Consider the following 23,848-nt stretch of genomic DNA (forward strand, 5'->3'; position numbering starts at 1 on the left):
AGAATAAATTATAAAAGTAATCAGACAGCTTGAAAGAAAGATTGCTGCAGGCTATAACACGCCGCAGTGTGACTATTTTACTCTAGTAATAAAGCTTTCACGAAGGTGGTCCATTGTTTCAGGTACTGGGAGACGTGTAAACTATAAGCATGTGCTTGTAATAATAGTTACTGTTGTCTCGGGACCTCATAAATGTCACTTTAAATTTTTTTATCACAGGAACAAGAATAGCTTTTAAAGTTACAAACTACATTATTCTATTTTATTTCTTGAAAAATTTTATTATTAATTGCTATTATCATACTTTATTTTTTTTACACGGTGATATGTTTAGTAAAAAAAAAAAAAAATCTATAGAAATTCAACTTTTCTGAGCAAAAAATTGTATGTAAATTTTGACCCTTCGTTATTCCACACACGAAAAAAAAAAATATTACTTTCATTTAAAATTTTATTTCTTTGAGATCTCGTTTGTTTTTATAAAATATCATTGCAAAACTGGTAAAAAAATTACATTAAATTATTTTTTTTTCTTTTATTCATCAAATTATTTCATTCTATATCTGCATTTTATTTATTTGTAATTTTTTTTTGTAGTACACAATATCTATTTCATTTCTGTTTCCTATTATATTTATATCTCAGTGGATTCAATGTGTATTACATTAAATGAATGGTTTTAATTTCATTTTTTACGACAAAAAAATTTATATAAATTATAATATCATTTGTTATTCTGCCTTTTCCGTAAATAAATATAATAAACTTTGTCTTCTCAATGATAAAATAAATAATACAGATTAATTAAAATTTTATGTTAATGAGCGTTGAATTTTTAGTGGTATGATTTTTTACGTAAGTTGATCCCAAGACACTGTTTCCGACTCAAATTTCTATAGGGAATTAAACCTAGTAAGTCTAATTAACAGCAATAGTCTAAAAGCTCTAAATATTTAACTCTATTTTTTAAAAATTTTATACGTTCTGAGTCAAAGTTTCAAGCCCACATTGACGATTAAGATTTTTCTTTCTTTTTCTATAAAAAATGATTACCAGAAAGTGCAGAATGATTTTTATGACTACACAATACAACTTTTTTTGATACCTAGCAGAGATAATCAATTAAATATAAAACGATGTCGACCGAAAGGTATCAGGTGTTTTAATTCCCAGATAAAAAATTCCCTCGTTAAATGATGGTACTGGTAATGTAAGGTAGAGAAATTTTCTGACAATTGGGCAGAGAAAAAATGAGCCAGCGGTCATTTTTTAATTAAACGACGGTTCCCGCGCTAACTTGATTTTGCCCCAAAAATTATTTTTAAAAAATTTAACCGAAAAGTTGACCAAACTATTTTTGACGTCAATTGACAAACAATTGTCAGTTAATTTCTCATGATCTGAGTGAACATAAAAATGATAGTCATTTCGCATCACTAATACAGCCTATAAGGTGTACACCCGGGTCAAAAATAAAACTTGATTTAGACTTGGTTTACCAAGTCGAAATTTGGAGCTGTTTTTTATGAGACAAACTCGACTTTTTTTGACGCAGATATAAAATACATTAAGTTTTCGCCTTGGTTTAGACTTAACTGGCTTAATTAGTCACGATTTAAGACGAAAAAGTTGAAATCAAGTCGAAATTGACTTAGTTTAGACTTATTCGACTTGAAATATAAGGCGAAAAAGTCTAAATCGAGTCGAAATTGATTTGATTTACACTTACTCGACTGGAATTATAAGGCGAAAAAAACTACAGTGAAATAATTTTGATATATCAAGGCGAAAGTAAGGCGAATATATAACTTTTTTTCGACTTGATTCAGCAAGTCAAAAGTAAGGTGAATGACTACCGTGCTCGAAGCAAAGATGAATAAGTTTAAACTGAGATCAAAAAATACAAATAAGTTGAAACTAAGACGAAAAAAGTTCAAAAAGTTGAAAAAAATTTAATTCAAGTCGAAAAAGTCGAGATCTTATCGAAAAATCGTCGGCAAATCGTCGGCAAATAACTTCAAAAGAAAATAAGGTAAAGCGAGCCTGAATCAAGTTTTATTTTTGACCCGGGCAGATACTGAAACTTGAAGTTTCGATATTGGTATGATGAAAAAATATTTTCAAACAAGTCAATTTCGACTTGACATAGACTTTTTCGTCTTAAATCGTGACTAAGTATGCCAGTTAAGTCTAAACCAAGTCGAAAACAATGTATTTCATATCTCGGTAAAAAAAAGTCGAGTTTTTAGTGTCAAAAACGGCTCTAAATTTCGACTTGGTAAAACTAGTCTAAATCGAGTTTTATTTTTGATCCAGGTGATCATAAATGATTCTTGTATAGGCTCAAATTTTTAACGGGTAGGAAATCACCAAGAAATTTATATGGATTGCTATAAACTCCATAGCAATCTATGGACTCTCTTATGAATTCAAATAATATTTCAGCAAGAAGAAAATAATATCAATAATAAATAAAAGAAAGGAAACAAACTAAAAAAATGAATAAAATTAACAAGACAAATTCTTCTAGTAAAAAGTTAAACTGAAACTTTTCATGACTCCACGCATTTAACTCGACGGTTGCAAATGTATAACGAGCTCACCACAACAAAAATATTGCCTTGGTTGACAGCTCATATTATAACACAAGCGCTCTTTCTCAGACGCTAAATACAGATAACAAAAAAAGTTATTCAAGACAAAATGTCGTAATATTTATTATTTTAATTTCATTATATATTTTATATTTTTTGAATCAATTGTTTATCAAATTTTAAAATTAATATTTATTTAATAACAACGTATTTTAATTCATTAAAAATGTAAATATGATTTTTATGTTTAAAACACATTTCAATTGAAATACTTAAAAATAGAATGAATCGAAACTGTTTATTAATAAAAACATGTAAATTAATAGATAATAAATATTGTGAGATAAAAAACATTAACTCACCCCAATTAGTAATTAAATATGCACATGTTGCACAAAATATTATCGTTGGCCCGCCAAACCAGCTCTTATAATTATTTATAATTTAAAAGTAAATAATAAAGCACACCACTAAATTATTTATGCACACTATTATCTAATATATATATACTTATTTAAATCTTTTTATTATTTTAATGATTACTATTTTTTAAATAAACACCCACTCAATATTTAAATGTTACATTCGTTTATTAATAAACATTTACTTATAATTATTATTATTATTATTTACTTATTGTTAATTATAATTAATTAAAATATTTAATAATTAACATTAATTATATATTAATCTTATTTAATTATAATAATAACAATTATTAAATTTTATAAATTTTTAATAATAAATTTAAAATGATACAAAATAAAAAGGGACGTCCGCGAGTAAAGTTAGTGATAAGTATAAATATTTGACGCGGGCTTTTCGGTCGCCAGGATGGACTGGCTGCGCGCAGGAGTTGTTGTACTACTCCAGTCGCCAGCCCCGTCGTTACTGAGCCCGTCAGACAGAACAAGGGAGTTGGCGTCAGCGCACAGATTTTCTACACTTTTGCGTTTCTGTTCCAATCCCGCAAACGCGACTTTTCTCCTATTATTATTTTATTTTTATTTAATTTTTTTTTTGTCATTATTTATTTAACTCTTTGCTCTCTTTTGTACCCTCTTTATGCCTCGTCTTTTCTACTCATTTTTCCTCATCAACATCTTCATTTTATACATATGTAAAACGCGACAAACTTAATTCGTTAATTAAAAACGTAAAGTATTTTTACATTTAATGGAAAAAAATCATTTTCAACTTTCTAATTACCCACGCAAAACTTTAATCAATTTACTCGCGCTAAATTGTTAGATGCTTTTTTTACATAAATAAATATACAATTGTGTATTGTATGACTTAGAGGATCTAATTTTTTCATTATATTGAATAATTCAACTTCAAAGTTAGCATTTTTTTTTACTCAATGATAAAAGCCCTTGTAAAAAAAAAATCATTCAAAAAAGATTCCAAAAAGTTGGACATGTAGAACTTCTAAATTGGAAAAGTAAAATGTAGTTAGTATACGATTCAAAAATTATGATCTAGAAACATTCTCATTTTACTCAAAATTCGTTCACATGAAATTCTAAATCACACATATTTTTTATTATTAAAATCCTACAAGTTCAAAAAAAGTTAAACGTGAAGTTTTAATCTCTCTCAAATTTAGTAGTTCTACATGTCCAACTTTTTTGAAGGGATTTTTTTTTTACATGGAGATAAAGCGCCACATTGACCTTTTTTAGCTTGTAAATATGTTTATCACCCTCAGTTGAGTTTATTATCAACATTACTATCTTGTTTCCAAAAAAAAAAAAAAATTTATTTCCCTTTAATTTTAAAATATTTTATTTTTACGTAAGTAAATTTTCTTATAACGCGTATTCTTCGTAATTTAAATTTCTGTCTACTCGCGTGTCATTTCCTGAAGTCGTTGGTCGCGTTATGGAAACTGCTGTAATATTAATTATTTTTTAGCGGTGCCAAAATTTAACTAGTTAGTACACGATAAAAATGAACGATAAGTGAATGCCGGTAACACTTAAATTAATTAAAATACTAATTTTACTATTATAATGTAATTTATTACACTAAAAAGGGCTGCGGTTTAAAATCCACAAAAATTTGATTATAAATATAAAATCAAATAAAAGAAATATGTAATATAATAATAAATGTTGAATATTTTGTATTGATTATTGGGAAAATTTGTAATATTTTATTATTGCATACCTAAAAATTTTTTTTATTTTTCAGAATTGAATAAACTGAAAGAAGAGACTGGATAGAACGAAATATCCCAAAAATTGAATAGGAAAAAAATTGATTTCGGGGTTGAGTATTAAAGCGGTTTAAAGAACCAAGATATAACCGATCATTTTTAAATTTGGTTTAAAAGAAAAATGGGAAATTCAAAAGTGCAAATTCCAATTGCTCATGATAAGTATCAATATTCTATTCTTTTATTATTACTTTGATAATATTATTATTTTAGTTTTTTCTTTCAGTTTAGTATTTTTTATTCAGAACTTTTTTTTTAAATATTTTCCGTTTTAAATATTTTTCCGTTTTCTTTCTTAGATGTCGCTTTTTATTCAATCGTACTGTCACACTAGTGCTGCTACGAATAAATGCTGGAGGAAAATAAATGAAAAAATAATAATATTGTAAAAAAAAAAAAATAGCATCTACATTTTTCATGAATTACCAGTTTTAAGTTTTTTCATCATTTACAATTAAACAAAAAGGATTTAGATAGAGATTTTCAAAATGGTTCTTGCCACAAAAATACAAAGCTAATAAAAAAAAAAAAAAAATTGGGCTAATATATTATATGTTACGAGAGTTATCGTGATTCCGAAGATTCGTACAAGATAACAATTGATATTGATACTGGTTTTTTGGATTGAAATAATTTATTTTAAATCAATGTAATAATGAATCGACTCAATACCCAGTCGAAATTATTCCTTAACAAATTGTCTTTGTACTAATATACAATTTATTTTGTTTCAGTGTAATCAAAAGAGTGCAGAGATGATTTAACGTGAGCGAATTAGTCGAAAAAATAATTTCGATCGTAAGGCTCACACAGCGCGTCCACGCTTGACATGTGCAAAATAAAGTAATTCTTATCAAAAACTTATGGGTATGGTGCATCTCTGCAAAGAATTTCTCTGCATCACAAAATCTCACGAAATTTTTCTCTACACGAGTCAACTGAACATGCTAGTTTTTACATCGTAACAACTCTACAGTAGATTAATTTCACGGCGTTCCATCACTATACCAGAATACCTCTCATGTGAAAAATCTTGGCATGCACGGGAATATCTCTACATGGCGCTAAATTCAAGTTGCAAATTTTTTGTTTCGACATTTTGTTAACAAAGTAAGTTAATTTTACTTATTTAGGATATTGATCTCCATGTGCATGGCTAGTTTTTTATTATCCCGGGAGAAAATTTTTTTGTGAAATTTCATAAAATTCTATGAAATTTTATAAAATTTCATAAAAATTTATAATATTTTACATCGTTGCTATTGAGATCCCAAGGAGTTATTAGAATGAAATTTTATATGTTTCAATGAAATTTCATAAAGTTTCACAAAATTTAAAAAAAAACTATGAGATAACTCTATGAAATGTCATAAAATTTTATAAACTTTCATGACATTTTATAAAATTTTATAAAATCTCATAAAAATTTACAAAATTTTACATAAATGTTTACATAATTAAATAAATAAAAAAAAAATAATTGTTATGAAGGAGGACCACAGTGGTGAAGGATGTGTTGACATATCCCTTAAGAAGGGAAAGTAGGTGTTGAGATCAGGCGTCTCAACAATCTAACACAATTGTTATGAATATCCCAAGGACTTCGTGTTATGAAATATTACATGTTTATCAAGTTTCATGAAATTATATAAAGTTTTATGAAATATTATAAAAATTTTATAAAACTTCATGTAATTTTTCAAAATTGGTTTTAGCCTTACACGAAATGTTCAAAAATTTTATGAAATTTCATTAAATGATGTTAAATTTTATGACAATTATCTCATGGTTTCTTATAAAAATTTATAAATAGTTTTATAAAACTATAAAATTTTAAAAAAATTTATAAAATTTCATTTCAATAACTCCTTGTGATCTTGATAACAATGATGTAAAACTTTATAAATTTTACAAAATTTCAAAAGCTTAATTTTGTGAAATTTGATAAAATTTTATGAATTTTCATGAAAAAATTCTTTCCCGGGATATTATTATATGTTATAAACTTTATTATGAAATTAAGAGTTCCTTGAAAATTTCATAAAATATTATAAAATTTAGTATGACAGTTTAAAATCCCATATCTCGATAAATATACTGTTCATTCATACGCGGTCACGCACGTGAGTGGGTCCGGTAGATAGCAGCAAGGACTTTGAATCGAGAGGACGTAGGTTCGAGCCCAGCAGTCGCCCGTCAATAATAAATATAATTAGTCTGTCTCAACAATGCCTTCATCAACTAGATCAATATATGACATCTTGTTGCAATTTTTTTTCGTGATCTAATATTTTTTTCAAAAAATAAGTACTGGCTGTAGAATTTTATAAAATTTCATGAAATTTTATACAATTTTATAAATTTTTATGGAGTTTTATCAGGCCATTTTCAGTATAAAATTTGATGGAAAAATTTTTTCCCGGGATTGTTTATTAATTAAGAGGTATATTTATATTTATATTGATTTATTACTGGATGACTCTGAATCTTCAGACTCCTCAGCTGCTCGGGAAAAAAGAACAATTTTACGCGCTGATCCGAGTTTTTCAGATCTAAAACCATTGTCAATTTATATGACTGGATACGAAAATACATCTTGCTTAAAAAAAATTTTGTTTATCAAAAACATTAATAAATGATTACATATTTGTAAAATATAAAGGAAATGAACGAATTTTTAGTAATGAAAATCAGAAAAAAAGTAATCAAAGAAATTTTTTTGTTTTACCGCTCTGGCCCCCAGTAATTACATTAATTTATATTTAAATAAATAAGTACTTCAACTATTGCCCATTCCAATTTAGCGCTATAAAATTTTTGGTCTTTTACAAACAGAATGAATGATGAAATATATTTTTATTTCTGTTATATTAAAAAATAAGTAATAATTGTCCATATTAAATTTAATAAATACATCGAATAATTAATTTTAAAATTTGGATACTAATTAAAAACAACGAACAAATCGATTGATCGGCACAAAAAAAAAAAAAAAAAAAAATGTGAAAACTAATATTAATAAATAAAGAACAATTATTTGAAATAAAATAGTGAATGTCAAATAGACCTAAATGTTGATTGATCAGTAAATATTATTAATGACGACTTACATATACATGTTTCCAAAATAATTGACATTCGTTAAAAATTCATTCCATACATTCACGAGTGCCTTTAAGTATTTTATGAGCATCAAAAAAGGCAACATGCAATATAAAGTTGAGAGCTAGTGTAATCCAATTTGTAATAAAAATATCATAACATAATTTATTTATATGGAGTATTATAGAATTGATGGGTTTATTTTCATACAAGTGCACGATAAATAAACGATTTTATGTTATTCGTAGCAATAAAATGAAATTTTATTTTATAATGCAGTTTAACTATTTTTTTTTCTTTGTTAAACGCACTCAGTAAATACGAGAGATGATTTGAGATTCAGTATGAAAGGTAGATTTAGTTTTAATGACAAAAAAAAATTAAAAATTTTTCAAAGTTCACGTAAAAAAAAAATGCAAGATGCTTTGAGATTTAAATTTGTTGAGTCTCATCCACTGAATTTTGATGATTAGTATCCTGGGATGTTAAGTTCATAGAAAGGTTATTATAAATACTTTAATTTCAGAAATAAAATTTTTTTTTCATATAGATTCCTATAAAAATAACCTCACATTTAAGGCTTATACGTAATAAATTGATCGCAATGTAAGCACGTAGGAAACGACAAAGATTAAAGTGGAAATATGGAAAAGTTACAAGCGGAAATAATTTTGAGAAAGTTCGTTCAATTCGATTGGAAATAAAAGTACTTCCTTTATTAATAATTTTTTTCTTTTTTTTGATACATTGAATTTTATTTCGAAATATTTATTTTTCTAGTAAATGGAAAAATACATGAGATCGCAGATTATATGTTTTTTATTAAATAGAGTTTTATGTTAAGTTATAGAGGATATAAAAAAGATGGAATAAGATAAATTTACTTAGTAAATGATGTATGTGGTATTGAAGACGCAGCAAAGGCGGTGGGTTATAGAGAGAGCGGTGGTAGCAAGAACGACGAGAAACGTCAATCGTCTGCAACGTTTTTATATAAAGAAAACGAAAAGCTTTCATATCTATGACAAATTTTTCTTATTGGAATGCTACACTATCTTCTCAATATGTTTGAAAAGGTGAAACCGTTGAAGCAAATGTATATAAAGAAAATATAAATAAAAGTATTTTCATAAACATATATACACATATATAAAATATCGACGACATTTTCTACGACATATTTCAGTAAATAAAAATGTAGCAATTTTTCATTTTTAAGAATTTAAATCATAATATGAATATACTTGAGTTCATGTTAAACCATATAGTCAACATCAATCATTCGACGATGATCTCATAACGTTAATGAGTTATAATCTTGTGTCAATTATTTCATGTAATGGATTATCTTACCCTTCTTAAAAGAAACGATTCGAAACGATTTGCAATGTTAAATGCCCATAAGAAAGGCGATTCAAAAGTATTTAAAGTATTCAATTGCATTAAAAAGTATTTAAAAATTTTTTTTTTTTAATCGTTTTAAATCGTTTCTTTTAATAAGGGTTATGTCAATATTTGTACAAATTGTAATACGCTTAACTGTCGATATTTTAAAAAAATTTTCAAAATTTAATGACGATGACACCACTAAAATCATAATTAAATATATATATATATTTATATATAAATATGGACGACATTTTCTACGTCATGTTTCAGTAAATAAAAAAGTAGCAATTTTTCATTTTCAAGAAAAAAAAATTTTTTTTTTAATGCCATCTAGCAGCGAATGTAGAATCTACATACCTCAAAATAAAATTTACTTTTTTAATTAAAAATATTTAATCATCACTATTTATAAAAATATGTAACTAGTAACATGTAGTTAAGTATTTATTTTTTTTATTTATTTATTTAAATAAGCAGCTCTAGAACAAGTGTTCCCTAAGGGTGGTAAAGTTAAATACATACATAGTGAGTGTATGGCATTTACAGTACACAATATGAAACATGATAAAACATAGTAATAAAGTCATAACAATCATAGTAATAAAACGACTAAATCATTACAGTCGACTCTGTCTAAAGGTTCCACATCGGGACAGGACCATTGCCTAAAGGTTCCCTCCCCACCATCAGCACTTCCCCTACAATATATTCCCCTCGAGCGCCGAGGCGCACGCTAAAACGAACACATTGCGCAGTAAGAATAACCTCTAAAAACATGCATTTAAAGTTAGCGCTCGAAAACTGAATTGTGATTCGTCACTCGAGAAAGCGGGTGGGGGAACATCCGGGAACCTTTAAGCAATGTATCCTGGAACCTATAGACAGCGGGAACCTTTAGGCAGAGAACCTTTAGACCGAGTCGACTTTGTATAACTTAAATAATTTCAATAATGCGAAACTGATTTGAAAATTTGAAAAGTAGGTAAATTAATAAATTAATAAATAAACATCGACTCTAAACGGTTCTTTGAAAAAACCAATTACAACACGCAGACTTAAACTCTGCTAAAGTACTCATGGCGACACGTTCTGATGGCAGCTGATTCCAAGTTCTAATTGCAGTTAACAGAAACGAACGCTCAAATGTCACTGTTCAAGTATTTGGTAAACATATTGAAAGAAAAAAAAATCGGTCTGTCAGTTGACCCTGCGGGCCAGCCCCAAAACTTCCCGCTGTTTTCGAGCTCAAGAACCTCGAAAACATTATTGTGGATACATTTTCGAGCTCTTCGAGAGCTTACTTTTGTATGCTGTTGTTTTCGAAAAAAAATGTTTTTCACCATTTTTTCTCCAACGATATCTCTCAAACAAATAAACCGATTGAGACGGTTGAGGTGGCAATCGACGCGGCTTATAAAGCTTCAGAGCCCAGTCGATTTTGGAATCAATCCATCAAGCACATTAAAAGTTATCCAAAAAAAACATTTTTGAAAAAATTTTATTTTTGGAATATCTCTGAGCGAGCCCTACCGATCAAGCTCAATTTCTCACAGCTTTAAAATATTGACAAGCCGCGTCGAATGAAACCTTAAAGTTCAAAATCGGTTCATCCGTTCAAAAGATACAGGTATTTACATACGTACGTACGTACGTACATACAAACATACATACACTCGAATATCATCTTGAAATTAGTCAGAATAGCTTCCTAGAAGCTCAAAACGTCAAGACCTCTTTGAAATCTTAGAAATTCGATTTTCGTAAATCGGACCGAAACCAATAACTTCCCGAATTTTTGAAAATTTACAATTTTCTTAGCGGGAAGTTACAAAAAATCGTGGGTAAACTCCATTCTCTCCTAGTTGGAAGTACATATCAGCCATGTACTTTATAATTCCACATGAACGCTTTCTAAAAAATGATGAAAAAAATTGTGTACAAAAATATACTTTTCTATTTTTATGACTGCATCCTTTAATTTTACTTGTGTTGAATAAACAATTGATTATCTATCAATACGTATGACAAAAAGAAATTTATATTCTGGACCAAGTACTTAATTTTGAATTTTGTTAAATTTTAAATAAATAGTCGAAAAATTTTCCTAACATTTGAGTTCATTTTGTACTAGAGAGAGAGAGGGGGAAGTGAAAACTTGGAGTAATTCAAAATTTTTTTTCCATTTTCCTTAAATTTTTAAAATTACTAAAAACTAAAATTAATGATATTAAATAGAATAATAATTTATTTTTGTTAAAATAAATAATATAAAAGGTTGTAAATAAATTTTTAGAATCAATTTTCAACTGCCTTCATAGAAACTGTAGTTAAAAATGAATACATTAAATGTAATGTTTTCTAGCACGTCTTTGATAGGTGGACGTAAATGGTCCTTATAGGGGTAATTTTGACAAATAGTGTAGGAGGCGAGAGGGGTACAGGTATAGATTGAAAGTATAGATTAGTTTTTGAGGGGAAAGGAAGACCTAGACATTAGTACATTGTGCCGCACAGTCCAGTGACACTAGAGGCAAACAGGTTAGCGTCAACGACTGAATCGTTTTAGTGAATCAAGTTTAACGAATATAAGTAATAAATCAATTATTTTAAATATGGAAGTTCAACAACCAATCACCTTCAGCGAGTACAAAACATCGTGTAAGGAAATACGAAATGGACAAAGGGGAGTCAACACAAGACTTGCATTTGAAAGTTTCGGCATAATATCAATCCTACACATTGCATTATACTTCGAAGATTATTCATTTGTGGAGTATCTTCTCGATCATCAAGTTGATGTCAACGTCAATGAAGAAAGCTGTGGAACACCATTACACTTTGCCATTATCCAGAAAGTAAATTACAGAACAATTCAAAAACTGTTAGAAGTTGGTGCAAATGTAAATGCTGAAGATAATGAAAAATTTACTCCATTGCATAGAGCCGTCCACCTCAATCGATACAAAATTGCTGAATTACTTCTTGAGTTTGGTGCAAATATCAATGCAACTTGTGATGCAAAAAATGGTTTCGATTTCTGGACACCGTTAGATCTTGCTATCATTGGTGACAAATTAGAGATGGTGATGTTGTTACTCAGTTGTGAGACTGATATTAATTTAAAACTACAAAATGGAAGATATCCTCCATTAGTAATAGCTTGTCTCTATGGATCCGTCAGAGCGATCGAAATTATTTTGGAAAAAGGTGCTGACATTAATTACTCGAGTGACAGTGGTTTAATAACTGAATTGCCGTTACAAGCCGCTGTGGTATCAGGAGATCACTATAAAGTCAGATTGTTGTTAAGCAATAGTGACATCAAGATCAATCAAGTGAATATTGAATGCAAAACTGCACTCCATTACGCTGTCAGTTCGCCATCAGAAATTATTCTTAAAAATCTTTTGGATGCTGGTATTGATGTGAATGTGGTTGATAGAGGTGGTCGATTGGCTGTGGAATCGAATAATCGAGACAGTGGTAAAAAAAAAATTATCATATTGAAAAAACACATTGTTAAGCTAAGTGTTGCTGGTTATTGTTTAGCTGAAGGTAATTTGAAAGCTATCAGTGATGAAGAATATGACAATTTGCGAAAGAAATGTAGTGAAGAAATCGAAGTATTAAAATCATCTAGAATTGATTCAATTAATCTCAGTTTTTATAGTGTACTTTGCAAAAATGAACATGTCTTGGCACGAAGATTGAAACGTGTGGACGAAGAAAGTATTTTAAGATTTAATTTTAAAACTGAATTTCCTTTATATGGTAACATGATTTATTATAAAGTAAAGAGGGCCGCTAATAGAAAACAACTTCTGACGTATGTTGATAATTTTACTAGTCAAGCATTTTTGGAGTATTTACCGGACACTTTTACCAGAAAAATAACTAGCTATATAACAAATAATGAATTGAAAATATTAAATGTAAGTGAAAATAATTATGTTCAATGGATATGATTAATTTTTTTAAATATTGTATTATAAATTTTACTTTAATTTGTACATAAAATTGTTTTACTAAATTTTGTTTATATTATTTTAATAGATGAATTTATATTTTAATAAATAAATTTTTTTTATTAAACGTATTTTCAATTTTTTTTTTTTTATTAATTATCTACACCTGTAAGTTCTTTTCCAAAGCAATAATTAAAATTTAATTTAGACTTTAAGCTTGAAAATTTATGACACATAGCCATAAAATACTTATCATAATTAACCGACTGCTGCAAGAAATTAATATCTAGATCCTTCTCGTTATTCTTAATGTAAATTTGACAGCATCGTCTGTTCATAACCAATAGTAAAAAAAGTAAAGAACTTAACGACTAATTGTTAATCTTAAATATCTGTTTGTAATAAACTTTTTAAATTTTCAAAAAATAATAGCCATGGAGATCCCACGATCAATACGGACTTAGAAGTTGTAGAATAGATTGTAGTTAGTTAAAAAAAAATTTTCAAAATAATCAAAGCATGCATGAATTTTGAAAAAAAAATTTTAAGTTTAAAATTTAAAAATCACAGAAAAATATTTTGAAAAACTTGCTCGTATTTTTTTCTGAAAAGCATGCTTTTTAAAAATAACACTAAACAAAAGTACGTAATCTTACTCATAGTCATCAAAATCTGATAGTTTATAACTCAATTGATCTTCGACAGAGGTTTCACAAATCTCTGTGTACAAACTAATACCGTGCTCGTTTGTGGTTAGAGATTAAGTTCACTAAACCAACTAAGAAATTCAAACTGGATGATATTCCTTCGAGTTTATAGAGAATCAAAGATATCTAACGAAATTATATCTAAACTTATAACGTCTTATCAATAATTGAAATAATTAAAATATTAACTATTTGCTATTAACTTAAAAGCAAGAAAATTATTTATTTAAATTAAAAGAAAAACTTTTTAATTTTATTTAAAGTATTTAAGGTTAATACAAATTATATTAATTTCATTTAAATATTTTTAATGGATAAAAAAAAAAACTCATTAGATTCCACTAAGTAAATTTGCCTGTATCACTATTTATACTTTTTTTTTTTTTTTTTTCATAACAACTTTTTACTGAAATTCCACAAACAGAAAATAATTAAAATTCATATTTGATATAAATGAAATTGAAATATAAATTATCAAAGCCGATTAAATTTTAATTAAAATAGTTAATCTTTAAACTTTTGTTGACTTAATTTTTGAAAATTAAATTTAAAAATAAATTATTATGCTGAATAATCCGGATCTATTGAAAAAACTAACAGTATGTTTCGACATAGCACAACTAAAAGTTGAATTAATGAGATGTTTTTTTACTGACGCTTACTCAATCCCAGCTAATTCACTCACATAAAAATCATTTATACGTATTCCAACATTTCAACTAGAAAAATTTGCACCATTTAAAAGATAATTTGTTTCTGAATAAAACAAACATAATTATAGTCACTTTAAAAAAAAAATGTCAAAAAAATCTGTGATGCCCGTCAGTATGTACGGATGTTGGTAAATACAATAACTTAAGAAATGCCCAACCGATTGATCTATTTTATTTTTGATTACGATTAAATTCTCAAATAGAAGAACCCTTTTAAAATTCCCGACCCAAATCTGTTTAGTTTAATTATAATTAATAACAACTTAATACTGCCAATTCATAAAAAAATTTAGCTGCCATTTTTTATCATTATTTTGTTGTTTTTTAATACAACAAACAGTAGAGTCTCTATAACTTTTTCGTTCTGTAACTTCGACTTTCCTTCATTTCTCCTCCGACAGCAGGGGAAGTGTTCTCCCACTATCTCAACTGTACATGCGCAAAGATAAAGCGCGGTTCTGCGTATAGGCGTTGCGCGTCAACTGAGTATTCTAACCCTAAATTCGTGTACGTAAATAAACATTTAAGTTAAATAAGCTTTAATATTGCGAAAATCATTAGAAAAAGAAAAAAAAATAAACTTATCACTTGATGAAAAATGAGTTTCACTAGAAAAATTGATATTCTATTTAAGAAGTTCAACAACAATAGAACTGACATATTAATTTTGGAAAAACCTAACCTTTAAAATTTAATAACTCGTGGGTCTTTTCGACTGACTCACACTTTTTTTAAGCCTCGCCTTCTAGTAAAAAGAAGGGGTACTTCTATCATTTTAATTCATGGAATTCTGGATTCGTCTCAGTCAAAGTTAGAGAGACTCCACTGTACTTTCTTGCCTATGGGAGCGCCATCTGTCGATCACTTTTTAAAATCAATCATTTAAAATATTTAAAAAACTAAGATTTTTTCATTTTGAATAGATATTACCTTAAAACCATATAAATTTGTCATGTCTCTACATAACTTTAATTTATAGCTTACATTCTAGAGAGATGTAACAATTACAAACTATTTTTCTTATTTTTTTTTTTTTTAAATTTTCTTAGTGCTCAGGTGATTTTGTGAGACCCTTGCAGTATCCCGCACGTGTGTTGAGAGTAAATGAATTGCCTAAAGTACGGTAGAAATACGTGATATGGATTTATATTCAAAGACGTTACCCAAAAAGTAACAAATGATATATTTTTAAATTGTAATAAAGATTGTAAAAATCTATATTTGCTTAGTTTACTTTTTTTTGCTTATTCAGCATTTAATATAGATAAGATTTTTTATTGAGCAGCTAATGAAAATTAATTATGATTAAAACTTAAAATATTCAAGTTAGTTCGGCATAAGTTTCTAATGATGTTAAATTTTCTCGAACTCCATTCATGCAGGTGTTAATTACCTGATTTCATTTACGCGACGGTAACGAACATGTCTCATGCGTTGGTAGTATGAACGCAAATAAAACTCTTTACATATATATATATATACCACCTTTTTGAGCGCATTATCATACATATATATACACATGCATATACATTTATATATAATGAAGTTACTTGTATAAAACAGACAACTTCCATACTATTACAAACAAATCTCATTTTACAACTTTTTCATGCGTGATATAACGAGCTTAAAACGAGCGTCAACGTTAAAACTGTAAATTTAACAGGTTGACATGCATGTGTTATATTGCCCGAGAAGTGACATTAATACCATTACTAAATCCTAGGCATTTCATTGTTTTGTGTTTTATACCATTCTGATATACATTCCAAATAAATACATATATAAACTTTTAAACTCATGAGTATTTCAATTTTGAAAAATATTCTCATATTGAGTTATAACTGTTAATTAATTTTATTTCATTTCAATAAATAATGTTTTTTTTATTAATAGGGAAGACCGGGGCAATATGAAACACTTTTTTAAAAATAAAATTTTGTTTGTTCAATAATACCATGGTATGATTTGTAGAAAAAAGTAGTGTAAGATGGAGAGATCAGCAACGTGGCCGTCTTAAAATGTTTAGTAAAAGAAATTGTTTTTCTGTTGAGTGTTTGTCACAGTCGATTGTTCGTCATAACCCTGGTCTGGGGGGAGGGGGGGTGATTTTTATTGGAATTTCAGTTCTCCCACTGTCGCACGTTTATTTTTGTCCTCGACTACTCGTTACAAGCTTGTTTTATTTTATATGATTTTAAACGTCATATTTACGTATTGTCACTCGCGGTTATCTTGATTTTTCTAGTGCTTATAGTGCTAAAATCTTCGTGGAATGTACAGTAAATTTTCTTCATTAGTATTTCTATTTTTCCCTATTCTTAGTTTACAATTTTTAAAATTTTAACGGAGGCTTATAACGCGCTGCCTGGCACGAAACTCAAAATACTGGTGATAAAGGGGAAGAGGCTTATGACGGGTAGTCAACTGTATCCAAATTCTGGCATTGAAAACTAGAAGAATTTGACTCAGAGATAAAATGGCTCGCTATTAAAAAAAGATAATTTTTTTGCATGATTTTGTTGTACTAGATTTATCTGACCATTCAAGTTTACTTCGATAATAAAATTAATGAATCAACAAAATTCCCAGAGTGACCCATTTTACCTCAGAGTTAGCTTTGTATAGTTTTCAATAAAATAATTCAAGTAACAAACACTTGAAAAAAAATTAGTTATTTTTTACTCAAAACTTTAAGTTAGTTGCTCTGTCCAGGTTGATCGACTTACCCTCTTTTCTACGTATTGTAACTAAATATTTTCAAATAAAAAGCAACTCTTTTTCTCACATAAAAATTTGTCTCACTTTTTCCTTGGTCTCCTCTACTTTTGCCGATAACTTTCACGAAGTTGGAGTGAAAAATCGTTGAGCAATTAAAAACCTATATAATATAAAACAACAAACTTAACAGCTTTAAGTTGTAAATTAAAGTGCATTTAACGACTTAGTGACACGTTAAAAGTGATTGATGACGACGTAATCCTAGATAACCTTACTCCTGATGACTAAAAGTCTAAGAAAACACGAACAGAATAAATAAAAATATCGATCTTCATGTACAAAATAAAATAAACAAAAAAATATATACATTTGGATAAAACTCATCCATCAAGTTGAGGAAAATTTCACATGTACTTTCTATTTCCTCAGAGGTAAAACTATTGATAATAATAATAATAAAAATAATAACAATAATAATAATAACGGTATTGTAAGGGTATACTAAATTTATATGTAATAAAGAAAATTTGGTTAAAATACTAAAGTATGATTTTTTACAAATTTCAGTCTTATATTATTTAAAGTATTGATCAAAAAGAAAAAAAAAACAAAGCTTAAGTGAATTTTAACCTTGAAAATAAAAAAATATACGAGAAAAAAGATCATATACTTCTACCATCTTTCTATTTACTTTCTGTGGGATTTACTCTGATCACTCGGTATCACCCACAACTCTACGATATCCTTTTACATTTTTTTTTTTCACTCCTCTTTTCAAGATTTTACTGCTCTCACTGGATTCTATTTTTTCATATTATGTATGGAATACTGAGGCAGAATGAGATATCATTTTTGAGTAAAAAAAAAAAAAAATGGAAAATCCAAAATGCATGTCTTGAGCGCTCATTTTATTTTGAAATATTTGGTTAAAATTTTATTGCATACGCAACAATTTTTCATTGAAAGCTTACATATTATTAAAAAAAAAATAAGATATTAACAAGCTGCGTCGAATGACACCTTAAAGTTCAAAATCGGTTCATCCGTTCAAAAGATACAGGTATTTACATACGCACGTACGTACGTACACACATACACTCGGACATCATCGTGAAATTAGTCAGAATAGCTTCCTAGAACCTCAAAACGTCAAGATCTGATAGAAATTCGATTTTCGACAATCCGACCGAAACTAGTAACTTCCCGAATTTTTGAAAATTTTCAATTTTCTTAGCGGGAAGTTAAAAAAAAGTTTACTGAAAATTTTGAATTAGCCGTATTATGCAGCTTAATCAACTCACACCCCATCTTTTTTTATCTTAGCTAAGAATTTATGAACAAATAACAATTTTTTTTCCATCTCAAAAATTGTGTCTCATTTTGACCCAATCTCTATTATATTCAAGGGTACTTTTATTCATTATTTGATAGAAATTTTTATTCCATTGGTATTATTTTCCATATTTTTTAATATTATTATCATTGTTATCTAGTTCAACAAATGTATTAGTTCAAAAGTGCATATTAATTTGGCTTTTGAAAAAACCACGAAAAGTAAAAGACACTGAAAATATATTTTATAAGTTTAAATATATATATAAACTTAAGAGAGGAATGGGAAAATGGATAGTCGTAACACGAGGAGAGATAGTACAAGAGTAAAAAAGTATAGGGTAGAGTAAAAGCCGTAGTTCCCGTATATTCTGTAGCGTGAAATGACTGAGTTCTGAGGAGGCCAAAGCTTTTTTTTGTCAAAGGTTGTGGTATGTTGTAGTGTACATACAGAAACGTGCTGTAGAGACTGACTAGTATTAGTGGATATATATGTATGGCAGTATAAGAATGAAAAGATCCAGACGATGAGGGAAAAAAATATAAAAAAATTTGTGAGCAGGTGTTGGTGAGGGTGCTTGTAATAGATACCCGGGACTCAAGAGAGTTGGCCTACTCTAAAAAGAAAATAAGAGATAGAATATTATTATATTATTTTATCTTGCTTTTTATTTCATTTTTCTTTATCATGAAATTTTTTTTAGTTCTCAACAATTTTTATAACTCGTCAGTCTGGACTGTACTTTCAACAGTTCATTGTCATTTTTTGTTTTGCCTCCTTTCAGTTAAGATATTTTTATTATTTGTTGCTATTTTTTTTTTTTTTATTTTGTAATTTTCTCATTTATAAATAAAACACTAAGGAATTTACATAAAAATGAGTGTATACTGTTTAAAAATAATTTTAAACTTAATTTCCCTTAATAATTGCAATATTGTACAAGTAACGTTCTTTAAGTGGGATTAAGAAAAATACTTGGAACGTTCCTTTTTTGGTCTACTGTGTTTTTAAGTATTCATTAAAAAATTTTTAATTAAAATTACTTGATTAAATTGTTTTAATAATTACTCGTTAATTTTGTGTTCAACGTATAAACAAAGATAAATTACAGGAATTACAAAAAATTTACATAAATGTTAAATGAAAGAGATAAGTAAAAATTCAGAAAAATATGATTGGTTATAACAATATTTTACATACATATTTGATAATAATTCACGAAAGTTGAAGCCTTTGATTTGTACTCCCAACGACGAAAAAAAAAACATTTCATGGGAATTCAAAATTTGCTTATTCTTATTTTTATAAAAAATAAAAAGTAAAGCTTTAGCGTAGTCAGAATAATTTGTCTAATATCTTAAGATATCTTTAGATTAAAAAATTTATTATTTAGGTAAAATAAATCAAAGTAATAATTTTTCTTTCCAAAATTTTATCCACAGTTGAAATTATAGTCGTTTTTTTTTTTTTTTTTCAATTGAATTGTATGTCCTCGGTTGTATTAGGCAGTCCAGATAATTTTCCGTCTATTGAATTTTATTTAATTGAAATAAGAAAAATTTGTTTCGCTCTCTCAACTGCAATATGATATTTATAAAAATCTGGAAAACGGTTGACTCTGCAGGCCGACCCCAGAACTTCTTGCTGTTTTCGAGCTCCTTGAACTCAAAAACAGTTTCGTGAATACATTTTCGAGCTCTTCAAGCTTGAATATACCCTTCTATGCATTAGTTTTTTCAATCTCTATAAAAGTTAACTCTTGCTTTGATATATTCTGAATTTTTCGTAAATGATATCTTTTGAACTAATTAACCATTTTTTATGTTTCACGCAACATTCAAAGCACTTTTCAGCCTCTAACGAGATGAAGATTTTTATAATCATTCAGATCAACACACTGAAAAAAAAAATTTGTTATCTTAACAAAAGTCAAGATTACGCAGTTATTTGTTAAGATAACGAATCTATCTTGTCCAACGCAACGAAGTAACATTTTTTATGGTAAGTGAAGTGAAGTTGCCGTTATAACAAATGACATGCGTCGAGCTAAATATTGAATTAGTTTTTATGAAGATTTCTTGACTCGAGAAAATTTTACTTCACCTAAGATATTATCGCTTCCCGATATATTCTCTTGAGTCAAAAAAATCACTTCTTCAAGGCGTCCGCCTTTAACTATACTTAGACATATTGGTATACTTTTCAAAATAAATAGGGTTTAATATTTTAGCCATAATTTACAAACACAATTTATGTCTAAAATCAAAAACTCGTGATAAATTCTTAATGATATTGTTTACCTAATTAAAGCGAAAAATTATATGCGTATTCAAAAAATTTTTCCTCAACACATATTATTTGTTACAACAGCAACTTCACTTTACTTACCACAACAAATGTCACTTCGTTGCGTTAACCAAAATAGTTTTGCTATCATAACAAATAGCTGCGTAATCTTGATTTTTGTTATTATAGCAAATTTTTTTTTTCAGTGCAATTTTGATGTTATTAGAAAAAAAACACTTCTTTGAAATTGTCTCGTTAACGATATTTCTCAAACAAATGATCCGATTTTTAATAATTAATTAATGATCCGAAATGAAATAAAATATAAATTCGTGAAAGCTTAATGTGTAAAAAATTTAGTAGCAATTAATTGGCTTCATACAAAAAAAAACATTTTTTACTTATTTAGCTAAAAGTAAGAGGGAACCATAAAAATAATTATAAACCAACTAACCACGAAAACTTAGAAATGACATTGAAACTTGTTAAAAACTTTCAAAATCTACTTTTCACACCATAAACTTTATCTCAACCTTGTACTTTTAACCTAAACGCTTAGGACTTACAAATCCTTGTATCATTACTAATTTATATTAATAACTAAATTGCAAAATTAAAAAAATAAAACAAGTTTTCAGATAAGGGAAAAAAAGTAATCGCTATCAATAATTAAAATTTTTTTTACCATTATAAAATCCAACTATCTGAAATATATCAAGTGATTTTCGTTTAATCCCTATTAGCATTTATATTACAATCGATTATACTCACTTATATAAATAAAATAGGAAAAAATAATCTAATAAAATTCTTTAGATTCTTTGGAAAATAAATAATAAAATAGAAAGGAATCCGTGGGAATAGAATATTTAAGTAGAACAATAAAATAAAAAAAAATTCATCCCGTCATTTTTTATTTTAATCATAAAATATATCAGTAGATTAAAAGCGATAACACGAAAATGTAATCAACAGCATGCATGAAAAACAGCAATAAAATGAAAGTTAATTAAAACAAAATAATTTATAAAAGAAAAAAATATATATATACAATGATAGGTAAAAATTATTTTTTATCGATTGCCTGACCAAACACGCATTTATTCCCTTAAAATTTTTTATAACCACCCTCAGTTTATTTAACTTTCCTTTACCTAACTTTACCTTTCATTCTTCAATGCTACGCTTTCTGAGTATAAAATTACTTTATCTATAAAATCGCATTTTTCACATCGCCAAAAAGCTTTTGTGCAAAATAAAAAAAAAATATTGAATTTACTGTCAATAGAAGTGAGATAAAGGAATCAAAGAGATTGATCAAAGATTCCACGTTCTTTAGAATTTTTGTACTCAATACAATACATTTTTGTGTATTGATTTAATATAACTATCAAATTTTGATTTTAGTGCTTGGAGTAATATAACACAAAGGTTTACTGGGAACGCCTTTCACTTTCCATGCACCCGTATGAAAAAACCATATACTGTCGATAATGTATAAAAAAATATATGATAAATAACTGAACATATAAGGCGGCAAAATTATTAATATTGATTAATATATGATTCATCATATATAATAATTCATACGTTTAATATTATAATAATCCATATCATTTATAACATATGTGATTATATACATGTGATATTGTATCAAAAATTATATGTCCGCTTTATATATTAATTTATAACGTAAAATATATGTTTCATCTTATAAATTAATTTATAATTTCAATATTATTATAATCCATATAATTTATAATATATGTAATTGTATACATATGATATTACATCTCAAATTATATTCTCGTTTTATATATAAACTTATAATTTCAATATTATAATAATTTCGATATTATTATACATAAATCATTTAAAAAATAAACTCATACCAAAAATTAAAGGAACAAAAAAATTTTAGAAATTTTTTTGTGATTTTTGCAAGACTGTATCTTCATGAAAATTAATCGTATCGAGATTAAAAAAAAGCATTTTATAGCTTGAAATCTCTAGTTTTTATTTGTGCAAATATATATAAACATATCTCTATATAAATATATATTTACATACATTTATACAAATATATGTGAACATATATTTATATAATTATATATTTACATTTATAAATATTGTATGTCAATCATATAATTAAATCATATATCTTATCATATAACTTGAAGTATCGTATAAAATATTATAAGCAATATTTATAAGTTAGCATGTAAAAAAAATATATTACCGATATTATATGTTGCAAATTATAAAATCATATAATATTTCGGCAAAATTTTGAATATGGCTCCATATATGACTTCTTATAATTCCATATAATTTATCATATATTTTGAATTATACTGAAGCTCATATATTGCTTTTTCATACGGGCAAGTTAAGTATATCCGAGTCAAAATATTAAAACCTCATATGAGCCTTGTAGAGCCTGAACCTTTTGATGTGGGTATTCGCCGCTTCGATTTTAAAACCTTTTTCAACCTAACTCGCCTGAAATTCGGGTTAGGAGGAGTGAACTAGGGTTTAGTTCGAAGTTTAAAACTCTGTTTCATCCTAGTACGCCTCAAATAAGTTCGAAAAAGAATGAACCAGGGTTTAATTTGAAATTTAAGACTCTGTTTCAACCTATACTAGTCGAACCTGTAAATTTTTGTTTAGGATAAAAATGGGATTAAAACTTAGAAATTATTTTTCTTGTAGTATTGATAAGAAATTAAAATTATAAAAAATATATAAGAAATTAATAATAAAAGATAATTTAATAACTGAATAATAAGTTTGATGATTGAGTTTGAGATTCGAAAG

The 23,848-nt window shown here is 27.3% G+C and overlaps 2 protein-coding genes across 3 annotated transcripts in view; one reads left to right on the plus strand and one right to left on the minus strand.

Moving 5' to 3' along the window:
- The window catches only part of LOC130678446 (uncharacterized), an 85,640-nt gene that overhangs the window by 35,857 nt on the left and 25,935 nt on the right, over positions 1-23,848 (minus strand). The window contains exon 1 of one of the 2 annotated variants that reach the window (XM_057485643.1): positions 2,957-3,077. The exons of the other annotated variant lie outside the window; for it this stretch is intronic. The gene's annotated coding sequence lies outside the window, so the exon portion shown is untranslated. Of the gene's footprint in view, positions 1-2,956; positions 3,078-23,848 lie in introns of those variants that run through there. 2 annotated transcript variants of the gene reach the window in all.
- LOC130663205 (serine/threonine-protein phosphatase 6 regulatory ankyrin repeat subunit A-like) lies at positions 11,919-13,200 on the plus strand. The gene is made up of 2 exons (XM_057462323.1): positions 11,919-13,035; positions 13,154-13,200. The coding sequence occupies exons 1-2, from the start codon at positions 11,919-11,921 to the stop codon at positions 13,198-13,200; spliced, it is 1,164 nt and encodes a 387-aa protein (XP_057318306.1).

Source organism: Microplitis mediator, chromosome 2 (genome assembly GCF_029852145.1).
Source record: "Microplitis mediator isolate UGA2020A chromosome 2, iyMicMedi2.1, whole genome shotgun sequence".
In the NCBI taxonomy this organism is placed as follows: domain Eukaryota; kingdom Metazoa; phylum Arthropoda; class Insecta; order Hymenoptera; family Braconidae; genus Microplitis; species Microplitis mediator.

What these genes read in the sequence shown, in the direction of transcription:
- LOC130663205 (XM_057462323.1), top strand. Translation starts at nt 11,919, where the DNA reads ATGGAAGTTCAACAACCAATCACCTTCAGCGAGTACAAAACATCGTGT. An exon ending in GAAACGTGTGGACGAAGAAA is followed by an intron (nt 13,036 to 13,153) that starts GTATTTTAAGAT and finishes TAATTTTACTAG; the next exon opens with TCAAGCATTTTTGGAGTATT.